Source organism: Acanthopagrus latus, chromosome 24, assembly GCF_904848185.1.
Source record: "Acanthopagrus latus isolate v.2019 chromosome 24, fAcaLat1.1, whole genome shotgun sequence".
Classification (NCBI taxonomy): Eukaryota; Metazoa; Chordata; class Actinopteri; order Spariformes; family Sparidae; genus Acanthopagrus; species Acanthopagrus latus.
In genome coordinates this window covers 5,564,393-5,577,439 of record NC_051062.1, presented here as the reverse complement: position 1 = coordinate 5,577,439, position 13,047 = coordinate 5,564,393, and the positions used below count along the sequence as shown (strand labels likewise).

At 45.7% G+C, this 13,047-nt stretch overlaps 1 protein-coding gene across 3 annotated transcripts; it reads left to right on the top strand.

Annotated features, from left to right (window-relative positions):
- The first annotated feature begins 2,531 nt into the window (after window positions 1-2,531).
- On the top strand, window positions 2,532-11,410 carry LOC119014936 (SLIT and NTRK-like protein 5). 3 transcript variants are annotated; one of them, XM_037090386.1, is made up of 2 exons: window positions 2,532-3,530; window positions 5,547-11,410. In XM_037090386.1, the coding sequence occupies exon 2, from the start codon at window positions 5,605-5,607 to the stop codon at window positions 8,227-8,229; it is 2,625 nt and encodes an 874-aa protein (XP_036946281.1). In that variant the 5' UTR covers window positions 2,532-3,530; window positions 5,547-5,604; the 3' UTR covers window positions 8,230-11,410. The 3 variants fall into 3 exon arrangements, with proteins under 3 accessions (XP_036946281.1, XP_036946282.1, XP_036946283.1); XM_037090387.1 differs by lacking the exon at window positions 2,532-3,530 and adding an exon at window positions 4,351-4,773; XM_037090388.1 differs by lacking the exon at window positions 2,532-3,530 and adding an exon at window positions 4,796-4,940.
- Window positions 11,411-13,047: the final 1,637 nt, after the last annotated feature.

The following is a 13,047-nucleotide window of genomic DNA, read 5'->3' as shown; positions in this document are numbered from 1 at the left end:
GTCTTGTGGAGCATGATGACAATTCCATTAATCTATTCAATCACAGCATTACATGGCGTCTAATGAGGGTGTCAGTGTGTGTATTACTGCCTAACAAAGAGCATATTAATCTGAAGTTTCTCTAATTTGATACAAAGTACAGTTTATTATGTCTGATTAGCGTCCCATGAAAATGAAGTGCTGCTAATAAAGCTAATGTGACTTTGAACATCGGGTGCGTTTGTAACTTTTTGACCTTAACTCAGGTACAGTATGATTTGCATGACTTAATAGCTATTATGCTAATGTTGATGAGCTTTTAAGAGGGGAAAAAATGGTCAAAAACATCAAGCCGGGTTCGTGCGAAAGACACATGTTGGACCCGCTATAGCGTGAACTTTCATTTGCATTAATTACTTCGTCGTTTGTCCCGGACCTGATTATAATGCCGCGCGTTTTATGCAGCTGATCTATGATAATGGCTTCCATGTTTCTCTGAACCCATTAGCCCTTTTTTTGATGCAGAGACTCGCGCTGCATCCTTTTTTAAAAAAATTGAATGGACCCGCATGGATTCCTTTCGGACTCGAGTCGAACTCTGATCCAACAAAGTTATATCTATAAAACTCGGTACAGTCACACCAGCCGCCGCCATCACCCAGGCCCTACTTTATCAAGGGTATCTCCCTGCGCCATCGGCGGTACACAAAGTCGTTTAAGGCAAAAGAAAAAAGAAAAAAAAAAAACAGATTTAGGACAGCTCCACTCTTCTCTTTGATGCCGCGATGCCTCTCAGGGGAGGCCAGCCACAGTCCCCACTTCCAGAGGGAGGGAGCGCACACCCTGCTGCATTAGCTGCTCCATCTCTGTATTCCAGCCGGGGCTCCGGAGATACCGATTGGTCCATCCCCCACAGGATAGACCACTGTTAATACGATTACAGAGCTCGAGACTTTAAGATAATTCAATGCATCTCCACGGCTAATTTCAGTAAGGCGGCATGGATGCCACATCCGCTTATTGTCGCTCCTCGCATGCTAAAAGAGAGCATAAGAGTTGACTTATTACCACACAATGCCGACTAAGTGGGAAATCTCTTTGGACATGGCGGCCCACCATATGCTAGATTTAATTCGATTTTCTGTTCGGGGCTTTAGTTAAGTGCTTCTAAAGTTTTTTTTTTTCTTGTTTTTTTTTCCTCTCGTCCCACAAGCAAGAGGCGAAGAGGGCAGCTGTGGCTTTGACTCGATTCGCTCTTTCAACAAGGGGGCAAATAAGCCACGATTTGGTGACGACGCTGCGGCATTAGGAGGCCCCGAGTATTTGGTGCAAAACGGGATTAATCCTAATCCTACAGTACATTCATTTTGCTTTCAATGCAGATCGCTTGTAAATGTGTGTGTTTTTTTTTTTCTTCCGGGGACTATAGGCTTAGTCCTGCCGAGGTTCGGGAAGCGTCAATAAAGAGATTCGAGGTGTACGAACGAGTGTTTGCTTGACCTTGTTCACCCGGTGCAACTTTAATACCCAACTCTGATGAGTTTAGCGTAGATTAAAGGTGCGCTACGCAGTTCTGGGATTCCGAACGGAGCAGAAAGATTGTTTTGTTCTTAACTGTTTGTTTTCACGGCTGAATAGACAATTTGACCTTAAAGGACAGCACCATTTTACACTTTGTTTGCATTCGGCGGACCCCGCCACCTCCCCGAACCCGACCTTCACCTTTCCTTCTTCCGGGGGAACAGCTTGTTTACTCCGATATGGAAAAGAGGTTTGTGTTATTACCTCATTGACATTGCAGACATTCAAATTCTGAGTTTAAATCCTCCCAAAAAACTACGCCGTGCCCCCTTCGAAGGTTGTTTTCACGAGGGAGACGCGGCATTATAAGCGGATACAGACTGAAACCTGTCAATTCTAGCAGGGTGCGAATGAAAAGATTCCTTTGTTTTGGGGCTAAAGCGACACCTCCACCGACAAGATGGCGTGCCAAACAACGTGCCGCTAATAACTAAATGTATTCAGGCGTTCTGCAATCACAAAGGGATCTCTTCCCAGAGCTGAATAATGATGAGACGCGATGAATCCAGGATGAGTTGTAGGGCCAGTATCAGCTTTTCCGACTTCTCTCTCAGAGGAAAACAAAAAAAAAAAAAAAAAAGGGAAAAAAAGGAGGGCTCATGGAGGGAAGGATCTAAAGTCTGATGGCATTATAATATTAAAAGAAAGAGAGGAAAAGAGGGAAAAACAAGACGATGCTCACAGTGACTTGTGAAACGAGATGGGAGGAAAAAATAGCCGAGGCTGTGAGTGACAAATCAAATGCTTGTTGCCGCTGAGTTGAAAATACACTGACTTCCAAAGTGCAGCCTGGAAAATGCAAACGCCTTTGCCAAGATGCCTTTTTCATCATTGTGCTGCCCTCTACGGGTCTTCTTCCATCCTCCCATCTCCCTCCCCTCCCTCCACCCACCCACCCCTCTCTCCTCCCCCTCCTCCTCCTCCTCCTCTTACATTACCATACCCCCTTAAAGAGTATTGCGCGCATTAAATTGCTTTTCATTTCCGCGCTGTGACAGTCCTGAGATTGGGGGATTTATGCATTTTTACGCGTGATTCCCGCCCCGCCACGGCGACGGTAATTGTTTCATAATATGTCCGTCGCTGTAGGGGATGCGCTGCTTTGCACCAAGCCGAGATCAAGTTCCACTAGTTGAAACGTCGGCGGGGAAGATAAAGCCCGTGCGTGCACAGAGGATATCGTGCGGCCGGAGAGAAGCGGCTTTTCCGGATTCTCCTGGAGGACGCTGATCTCCGCTCGATTTCTTTCTACCTATCTTTTCTTTTTCCTTTTTTTTTTTTTCTGGACGATCTGGCGACTGAAATAAAGAGACCTTGGGCAGATCTATACATAAACTGGCACACGCCGCACCACTGGCGGCAGACGAGGAGGGGAACCCGTGCCTCCTCTCCTCTTCTCCCTCCTGCTCCCGCCAGTGCGCACGGGATGAGAGTCACAGTTGAGATGAACGCGGCGGGTCTCGTCTGATGTGGGATTACCGACTCTTCCCTCGCCCCCCGTCCTCCACCATGTTCGAACTTTGGTTCTGGCTCTTTTTCCGAGACGATGCCGCCGATCGCAGCCGCCGCTGGAGGAACGCAGGACCCGCCGCGCTGGCTGTCACGTTACCGGCCTGAATGAAGACTGCGTGCGCGCCTTCTCCGCTGCCCGCTTTATGGAGCTAAACGCCGCGACCTGACTTTTAAGGATTCTTTTTTTTTTCTCTTTTTTTTCCTTCTTATTATTTATCCTTTTCCTCCCTCTCCACCTTTTTTGACAACCTCTCTCTCTTTCTGTATCTCTCTCTCGCTCTCTCTCTCTTTTTTTTTTGGTACTGAAACGGGAAGGGCGGACGGTGAAATCACGAAATCCCGTGTTTTTTCCACCGAGGTTGGAGGAGGAAAAAAAAAAGAAAGAGGGGGGGCACAGCCGTGATTTTTTTTCTTTTCTTTTTTTTCGGGATGCTTTGGCGTTCACCGGGATCAGAACGGTAAGAGGACAATGCTTTTATTCCCCTCTCTCCCTCTTCTCTCTCTCTCTCTTTTTACTGCTGAGGCTTTAACATTTTTTTTTTGGAGGGGGGGGGGTTGGTGGATGTGGTGGTGGTGGTGGTGGAGGGGATCTGTCCGTGGTGCTGAAATCTCTGCCTCTGTTGCTTGAAGTTGATCCGGATTTCTTCTTTTTTTTTTAAAAAGACGCCTTATTCCTCCTTCAAAAAGCGAGGTGTCTGCGGCTGCTTGCACGCCAGCAACGCGCAACGGAGCAGCCTGCACGTTATTTTTTTATTTTATTTTTTATTTTACGCTCCCCAAAAATAAGAAACACCTCTGCACAGCCAGGGCTTCACAAGTTATCTTTATTATACCCAGAAGCGAGGGAGGGAGGGAGGGAGGGAAGGGGGGACACGTCTTGAGGTTATTGCGAATAAACTCGAATGTAAAGAGGAACGAGACGGCGCGTCCTTGGCGCACCATCATCACCACCACCATCATTATTATTATTAACATTATTATCATTATTATTACTGATAATTAGTATTTCTGGGGTGGGGGTGGCAGATCTGCTGACTGGATGTGTAGGCTTTTTTGTGGTTCTTTTCGAGAAGCGCACACAGAGCGAACGTGTGTGTCTGTGTGTGTGTTTGTGTGATTGTGTGTGTATGTGTGTGTGTGTGTGTGTGTGTGTGTGTGTGTGTGTGTGTGATTGTGCACGCGTCTGTGGCGGAGAGCGAGAAAGAGAGGGAGAGAGCGAGAGAGAGCTGGAGAGAGAGAATCTGTAACCTTCTATATAGCAGATGCCATACAGAATACTTGATTACAGATTTATTTACCCCCCCACCCTCCAGTCAAAATGCAGTTTCGATCAGAGATCCGCCATGAGATCAACGCCGCTCGCTCATTCGCCTCTGATCAACTCCTCTCATTTCTTTTTTTCGCCCGTGGGCAGAAGAAGGGCTGCGACTGTCGCCGCGCATAGGCTGCCTCTCGCATTTTCCAACGCAGGCCGGATTCTAAGACGAGCGCCGACTGCTCCCCTCAGCCGATCCGTCCGTGAGATCGGGCTTTATTGCGCACCCAGGATCGTTTCTGATCGCGGTCCCCCCCACCTCCTCCTCCTCCTCCTCCTCCTCCCCCCCCCTCCTCTCTCCCCGACAACACAACAGTCCTCATGTTGTTCGGACCGAGGCGGAGGAGAGGGATCCGGCAGTTTCCCCAAGTCGTCGGGTATGCGGGGTGAGTGAGAAAATCTTTTCAAGGCGATGGGAGTTTTTTTTTTTTTTTTCTTTCTTTCTTTCTTTCTCTCGTTCTTAAATGTTAGTTTGGCTGAAGACTGAGAGAGGTGTCACCTCGTCCGTCAAATCCAAAGAAGCGATGTCGCTCGAGATGTCTTAACAGCGAGGGTGGGTTTTTTTTTTGGTTGTTGTTGCTGCTGCTGTTGTGCGTTGAAATGCTCAAGGGATCGAATTAGTAAACGACCAGATCTATCAGTCTGCACACGGTGGATGGCGATGGAAAGGGTTTTCTTTTCTTTCTTTCTTCCCCCCCCCCTCCCTCCACCCCCCCTCTCCAAGATGGATTGGAATTCAGGCGAGCTATCAAAAATGCGCAGTGGCCATCCACCGGCGGGTAGTTGTGTTATCAACTTGATTATACATTATCGCTCAAGTATGCAGTCATCAAATATTCATCCCGGTCGCTTGTTTCCTGACAGCCTCCAAACCGAACCGATGCCGACACAACACATCTGCATAATGAACAAACATTAATAGGCCTACTTGTCTTTGCCTGTGTGTGTGTGTGTGTGTGTGTGTGTGTGTGTGTGTGTGTGTGTGTGTGTGTTTGCTGTGAATGTCTAATGCTTGTTCAGCGGGGGTGGTGGTGGTGTAGCGGGGGTCGTCTGTCTCTTTCAGGGCATGCTTTTTGTGTCACACATGTGTTTTCCATGCAGTATAAAACAGACCCCGTCCCTTTTTTTTTCCCCCCCCCCCTTCTGTTCTCCTCCTTAGATGACACCTCATACTGGCACCGCACTTGAGTGAGCTGGGGCACCCTCTCCCAGGAAAAATGCATATCTGGATCCTAAAAATAATCCTTCTGATTGCATCATCTCTGAGGCTGGTCGAGATGTATGACAATTATGGGGAGATCTGTCGAAACCTGTGCACGTGCGAGGAGAAGGAAGGGATCCTGACGGTGAGCTGCGAGAACCGGGGGATCATCAGACTGACGGAGGTCAGCCCGGTCCATTTCTCCATGTACCACCTCCTGCTGACGGGGAACCTCCTGAAGAAGCTGTCAGTCAATGATTTCATCAACTACACCGGGGTGACCATCCTGCACTTGGGGAACAATGATATCTCCGAGATAGAGTCGGGTGCCTTCAATGGACTCCAGGGATTAAAAAGGTTGCACCTGAATAACAACAAGATCGAAGTTCTGAGGGATGACACCTTCGCAGGACTGGAGAGTTTGGAATACCTACAGATTGATTATAATTACATCACCAATATAGAGCCCAACGCCTTGAGCAAGCTACACCAACTGACGGTGATGATTTTGAACGACAACCTGCTCTCCGCCATGCCCCCGAATATCTTCCGGAATGTTCCCCTCACGCACTTGGACCTGAGGGGGAACCGGTTAAAAATGTTCCCCTACATCGGCCTCCTGGAGCACATGGACAAAGTTGTGGAATTACAACTCGAGGAGAATCCGTGGAATTGCTCCTGCGAGCTCATCGCTCTGAAGGCCTGGCTGGAGAGTATAGCCTACACGGCTCTGGTGGGAGAGGTGGTGTGCGAGACGCCGTTCAGGCTCCACGGGAGGGACCTGGATGAGGTGTCCAAGCAGGAACTCTGCCCGAGAAGACCCCTGGAAGACACAGTCAGGCCCGCCGCCCCCAGCAGCACTAATGGATATTACCAGACCACACCTGCTGCTGTGACAGCCTCCGCCACCTCCTCAGCTGTTTTTAGGTCCTCCTCCAGGCCTACTAAGGGCACACGGCAATTTAACAGAACTAGGTTAAAGCCCACTTCCCGGTTTCCAGGCGCTAACCCTTACAACTATGGCCCCATCATTGCTTTTCAGACCAAATCTCCTGTGCCTTTGGACTGTCCCACTGACTGCACGTGCAATCTGCAGATATCTGAAATCGGGTTAAATGTCAACTGTCAAGAGAGAAAGATTGAAAGCATTTCTGATCTGAAACCCAAGCCATACAATCCTAAAAAGATGTATCTCACTGGAAATTACATCCCTGTGGTGCGGAGATCAGATTTTGTCGATGCCACTGGATTGGATTTGCTTCACTTGGGAAACAACAGAATAAGTCTGATCCACGACCGCGCTTTTGGGGATTTAACCAACCTGCGTAGGCTGTATTTGAATGGTAATCTCATGGACAGGCTTACAGGAGAGATGTTTTATGGTTTGCAGAACTTGCAGTACCTCTATTTAGAGTACAACAAAATCAAGGAGGTTGATGCGGGCACGTTCCGCTACCTCCCTAATCTCCAGCTGCTTTTCCTCAACAATAACCTCCTGAAAACCTTACCTGTGGGCATCTTTTCCAGCCTCTCCCTGTCTAGGCTTAATCTGCGCAACAACTACTTCCAAAACCTGCCTGTGAGTGGTGTTTTGGATCAGCTGAAGCTGCTGGTGCAGATAGATCTGTTTGAAAACCCCTGGGACTGCTCCTGCGACATAGTAGGGATGAAGATATGGCTCGAGCAACTCAGCGCAGGCACTGTGGTTAACGAGGTAGTGTGCCAGACGCCCAGACGCCACACGGGGATGGACGTGCGCTCGATTGAGTCGGAGCTGCTCTGCCCTGACTATTCTGACGCCTCCGTCTCTCCGACCACCCTCACGGAGGAGCCCATGGACGACAGGGTCGTCACCACAGACGCCCCGCGGAAGTTCAACACCCCCAGCAGCACCGTGCCCCTCTCCGTCCTCATCCTCAGCCTCCTGCTTGTTTTCATCATGTCTGTCTTTGTGGCCGCGGGGCTGTTTGTTGTGGTGATGAAAAAGCGCAAAAAGTCCCAGAGTGACCGCACGAGCACCAACAACTCAGACGTCAGCTCTTTCAACCTGCAGTACAGCCTGTACAGCAACCGCTCTGGCCCCAAAGTTAAAGCCCCAGCCGGTCACGTCTACGAGTATATCCCCCACCCCATGGGCCACATGTGCAAAAACCCCATTTACAGGTCACGAGAGGGAAACACAGTGGAGGATTACCGTGACCTCCACGAGCTCAAGGTCACGTACAGGAGCGCCCCAGATGACGAGAGGGATAGCAGTACGATGAGGAGCCCTGCATACAGTGTCAGCACCATCGAGCCGCGTGACAACCCCTCCCCTGTCCAGGACGCTGACCACTTCTTCAGAGGCATCCTCGAGCCCGATAAGCAGCCCCATCAGTCCATGGCATCCATCCCAGCAGGTGCTAATTTAGAGTACAAGTACACAGGGCCCGTGTCGTACTCGTACGGCCCGAATTTTGATGTCAGACGTCAGTTCTTGCACCCGGAGAGGATAAGAGAAACAGTGCTCTACGGCACAGCACCCAGTACTGTTTATGTTGAGCCCAACAGGAATGAGTATTTGGAGCTTAAAGCTAAACTTCAGTCTGAGCCCGATTACCTCGAAGTTCTTGAGAAACAGACCACCTTTAGCCAGTTCTGAGCAACAGAGTCATTAATGTAATGAAGCGTTTTCTCTCCTGACCCTCCTTGCAACGGTGGCTCAGTTTATAGGGTGCCTTGGCACGACACAAACAAAAGCAAAAGGAGTCTCAAAACGGGGTGTGCCGAACAATCTTATTCTTCTTTCTGAAACATGACATTTACAGGAATGGATACAGCTTTCTGAAAACTCGGATGAACAAAAATTGCTCTACTTAACTGATGATGCAAAATCTATTTTTCTATGGTGAAGATCGAATAACACACAAAAATGTAAGTGTACAGGTAAATCTTACCCAACTTTCATTTTCAGGAATATAACCATACATAAGGTATATTGTGAATCAGAAAAGAAATGTTTATATAAAAAAAAAACAAAAAAATCACTCCTGGACAAAAACACTGTACAGCAGATCATCAAAACTGTGTAGGACTATTTTCTGCTGTAGTCTGTAAGTAAGTATTTATTGATATAATCTGCCATGTCTTTTCAAAACTTTTGATTCTACATCAATATTACCTGTGTCATCATACTCCATGATCCTCTGGAAAGGCTTATGTTTGTAGTTTCATTTACTGTAGCTCTGCATTGTAAAAGTGGCTTTTTTTGGAAGTGGCACACCCCCAAATGTCCAACAAAGACTGCGTCATTTGAAGAAGATGAACAAAAAAAAAAAAAAAAAAAAAAAAAAAGTGTCTTTGTATGCTTTCTGCACTTTTTGGAATTGGAAGGCGAGTTAGCCTTTGATGAGCTCTCATAAAGGAGATTATTATATTAAAAATGAATATGGGTATTCATTCTTAATATGTAGAATTGAAATGTTATCAAAACAAAAATTCATAAATGATATTTGAAGTATTAATTATGTTGTGTAATACTGATATTTTAATCAATGTAACACCTATTTTTATACAAGCATTCGCAGATTCTCTATCCCTTATCGATTTTATTTGTTCTGATTGCTTTGCACTTAATGCACTATATTGACCAAACTATGTTATTGTCATCAAATAAACATGATGTCAGGTTCATATAATGTGCTTATGAGGAAATTAAGGCTGGTTGGTGGTAATATGAAGGAGGCCATTTTAGATTTGGTCCAATTTCTGACTTTGAGATTCAGACAATGTGAATCGAAACAGTGTGCACCACCGAAGGAGAGCTTGAAAAGAGGGTTCCAGGGCTAAAAGCTATTTTATTTTGTAATCAATCACAATATATTGGATGATAAGAGCTGAGACCATAAAGATACAGTATATTTGCCTCACTCCAAGGGGCAGCGAGTAACTCAGTGAGGATTAGAATCAATGGGTTTCAATCAATGAGCATTATCTGAGGCTGTCTCTTTCACAATTACACCACGACAACAGCAACCACATTGCCGTCTGGCAAGTGATGACTTGGTCATTTAAATAAACCTCATTGGAGTTGACTTGAAATTAAAATGCCATTTGAGTGGTCTGACATTGCCAATGGGTGTAAACTTTGACACTGATTGGGACGCACAGCTGCTGGATTCGGGCTTTGATGTCTCAACTATTTCTTAATCTATCATGTTTGATCGGATTGTTTCATGAGCGATCATCTTTTTAGATATCTTTCCAATGATATTAAGGAAACGTGTTGAAAATGCTGCTTGGTTTTTTAAATCTTTGAAGCGCTTGTTTGGATTTTTTTGGTTAAAGTCCAACTGAAATCACATCTAGTCATCCCCTTTTCTAGCAGAAAAAAAAATATGTCAATGTGTTTTTAAAATGTATTGTTGATAGTTTATTGTTATTAAAAAGGAAGGAAAAAAAAAAAAAGGTCTGGGGAAATATCGGAAATGCTCCTTTTTATGTCAGCCAGCTGAAAGGGCGTGTCTATGTCTGTGTTTGATTGGCAGGCTGAGTACCTGCAAAGACTAGCAAAACAAGTAAACACACTGTAGCCCTACAAGTCATGTGTAGACAGCAAGTAAAGACCACCACCTAAGGACCAGAGGTGAAATTTGCAGTAGGGATGCAACAAACTATTATTGTCATTATCGGTTAATCAGAAGATTATTTTATCATAGGTAACAAAGAATAGCAACAAATTGCACATTTGAGAAGCTGGAACTTAAAAGGTTTGACATCTCTGTGTAAAAATAGTAAGGCCTTAAAATAACCGTCAGTCATAAATGGTCATGCAAAGTTAATTACTTTTTAATTAATAATTACGTAACTGTTAATGAACAATGACATGTTTTATAAACACAGTAAGTACTACCATGGTACCAAAACATGTGTATAGATAAACTCTTCAGCTCAGTTTCATTTACAGTGAACATTTGCTTAATAAAGCATTTCGCTGTTTGGTAACAGTGAAATAACAATTAACTAATGCTTGATCAACTATACATTTACCATTTTATGATAATGAATGATAAAGAACTGAGATGATTCAGCGGTTATCAAAGTAGATGACAATGAATGTTCTTTGGATCAACTCGTCAATTAATTACCAATGGACGCATTTAAAATGTCCGGTGTTCTGCAGCGAATCAGCTGTGTAGCCCACAAGCTGACAGTGGAAATGCACCTTTTTTTCCCACGGTGAATGTTTGTTTAGCTGCTCGTTCATCAAGGTGCAGAACAAGACATTCAGTCCATCGCTCTCGTGTTGTGTAGCAGGCCAGAGTCTGCCTCGGTGTGACATCTGCCTATGACCAAACACTGACGATGTCACTGATCGGCTGTGTTGAAATAAGAAAAGGTGTTTTGTCAGATTAAGCCAAAAGTAAGTCAAACTATGAATTCCTCAAAGGAGAGCATGTGGTGCACAGAGCGGATATGTGTGCTGTAGCAGACAAGTAACATATGCAAGTTAATTTCAGTTGGACTTTAAGTTACTCTTCACTTGACCCACTTAAATCCGGAATGCAAAGTAGGCCTATAAAAATGCAAAGGATGCACAGTGCCACCATTTTCAGAGCGCTGCGAGCGTCACCATTTAAGAATGCAATGTTCCCTAACTCAGACAGGCAGAAATCTCTCTGGAGAGGGAGGCAGGAGGAAAGAAAAAAAAAAAAAGCCTGTCCATGTCAGCCACCTTAATCTGTCACTTAATTTTCTCATTTGGGTTTTTGTGAATTTATAATTAGCAGAACAAATTGCACTTCTGTCAGCGAAGATCTGCTGAAATAAATGTATTTTCCAGCCATTCTCGCTTAATTTCGCCGAGGTGCCAGCTGCCTTTTCTCAATGACAAAAAGCCTGAAAAAATGAAACCGGGCCTTGCTCGGGGTCCGTCTTTTGTTGGATCTTTTCATAGAAGCCCAGAATGGGAACAGAAGGCACCATTTGGGAGATGAGGAGTCCTGGAACCGAGTGTAACTGTGGATGTGTCATACGTGTAGCAGGGGATGTGAATCATAGCCAAGAAGTGTGTGCAGCCGCCCCAGCATTGGTGGCCTATGGGACGGCGTGGTGGTTGTCAGTTTCTGACATTGATTTTTGTTTATTTTACTGACGCCAATATGAGAGGGGAAGAAAGGAAAAAAAAAAAAAAGAAAGAAAAAAAGGCAGTCACAGTTATTGAAATGCAACAAGAAAAGGGATTCTAAAGCAACCTGGCCAGTGAGCGCAATGACAAAATGTTTAAAATGCAGCCCAGATGGCAAATCCACTGTTGTTTTTCTTTTTTTTTTCCTCTTTATTTTATTCTTTTTTTTTTACTTTACTTACTAGAATATTGTATTTTTCAGGATGATTTGGCTAAACTCACAGAACACCAGAGTATAGTGAAGAAGAAAAAAAAAAAAATCAGAGCACAATTACATAATCACTGAATCATGCATTCCAAATTGCTTGTTATATTACTGTATGTGTGTGTGTGTGTGTGCGTGTGCATCCCTCCCACCTTAACTCCCATCGCGGAGGCTTATCGCTGTTATGACCCAGCACCCTGTCCCAGAGTAATGGGTGCACGAAGCGTCCCACTGCAGGAGGCAACAGAATGTGTTTGTGTGTGTGAGTGTGTGCAGAGAGAGAGAGAGAGAGAGAGAGAGGAAAGGTGAGGGGGGGGGGGGGGGGGGGGGCCTATTGCCAGTTGAAATAATGCTTTTAATCAGCCGATGGGTCTTAACACAAATGGAGGCATCAAAGGAAGGGCGAAGAGTTTATCACGCCTTCATGGATTATTCCATTTATAGCCTTTTTGTGTGACTATGTAGCTCTTGTGTCCGCTCGGTCAGTCATGATACTGCGGTGATGTGTTGCTATGCAGTTGCAAAGCTGCTCCAAATGAGCAAAGAGATTTGAGATTCCGACAAGTGGTCAACATCTGTATTCGGCGAAAGGAATAGGACGTTCTGAGGTGAAATATCTCGGTGCGTGTTGCCTCATGCTACACAAAAGCCCCCCCCCGACTTATGGCTAAACCTATCGCGTGGGATCTGACGTGCGGCTGATGCAACGCGGTGCGTGATGTTCGTGCAGACGTAACTGTCACAGGAGCTTCACACCTTGCATCGACGCAAAGCTGAGGAGTTTGCCCGGAGCAAACACATATTCCAACTTCTCTGAGATAAAGAGGTGGGAGAGACAGTGATGGGCAGCCCGTGTTCCAATAGTCTTACACTTCTTCTGCTCTCGCACCGTTTGAGAGGTAATCAATGCGGAGCGGTTTCGGCGCGTGAAATCCGTCCAAAGCGCCGAGTGTTGGCGCCACACTCGGCTATTTTCGGCACACTGAGTTTAACTTGGAAGTGACTGCTTTCCAACAGTGTGCTGGAGGCTAATTAAACGTTTTCTGGATTTGATCTAGCAGCTACTTGCTATAAATTGTGTTGTGCCG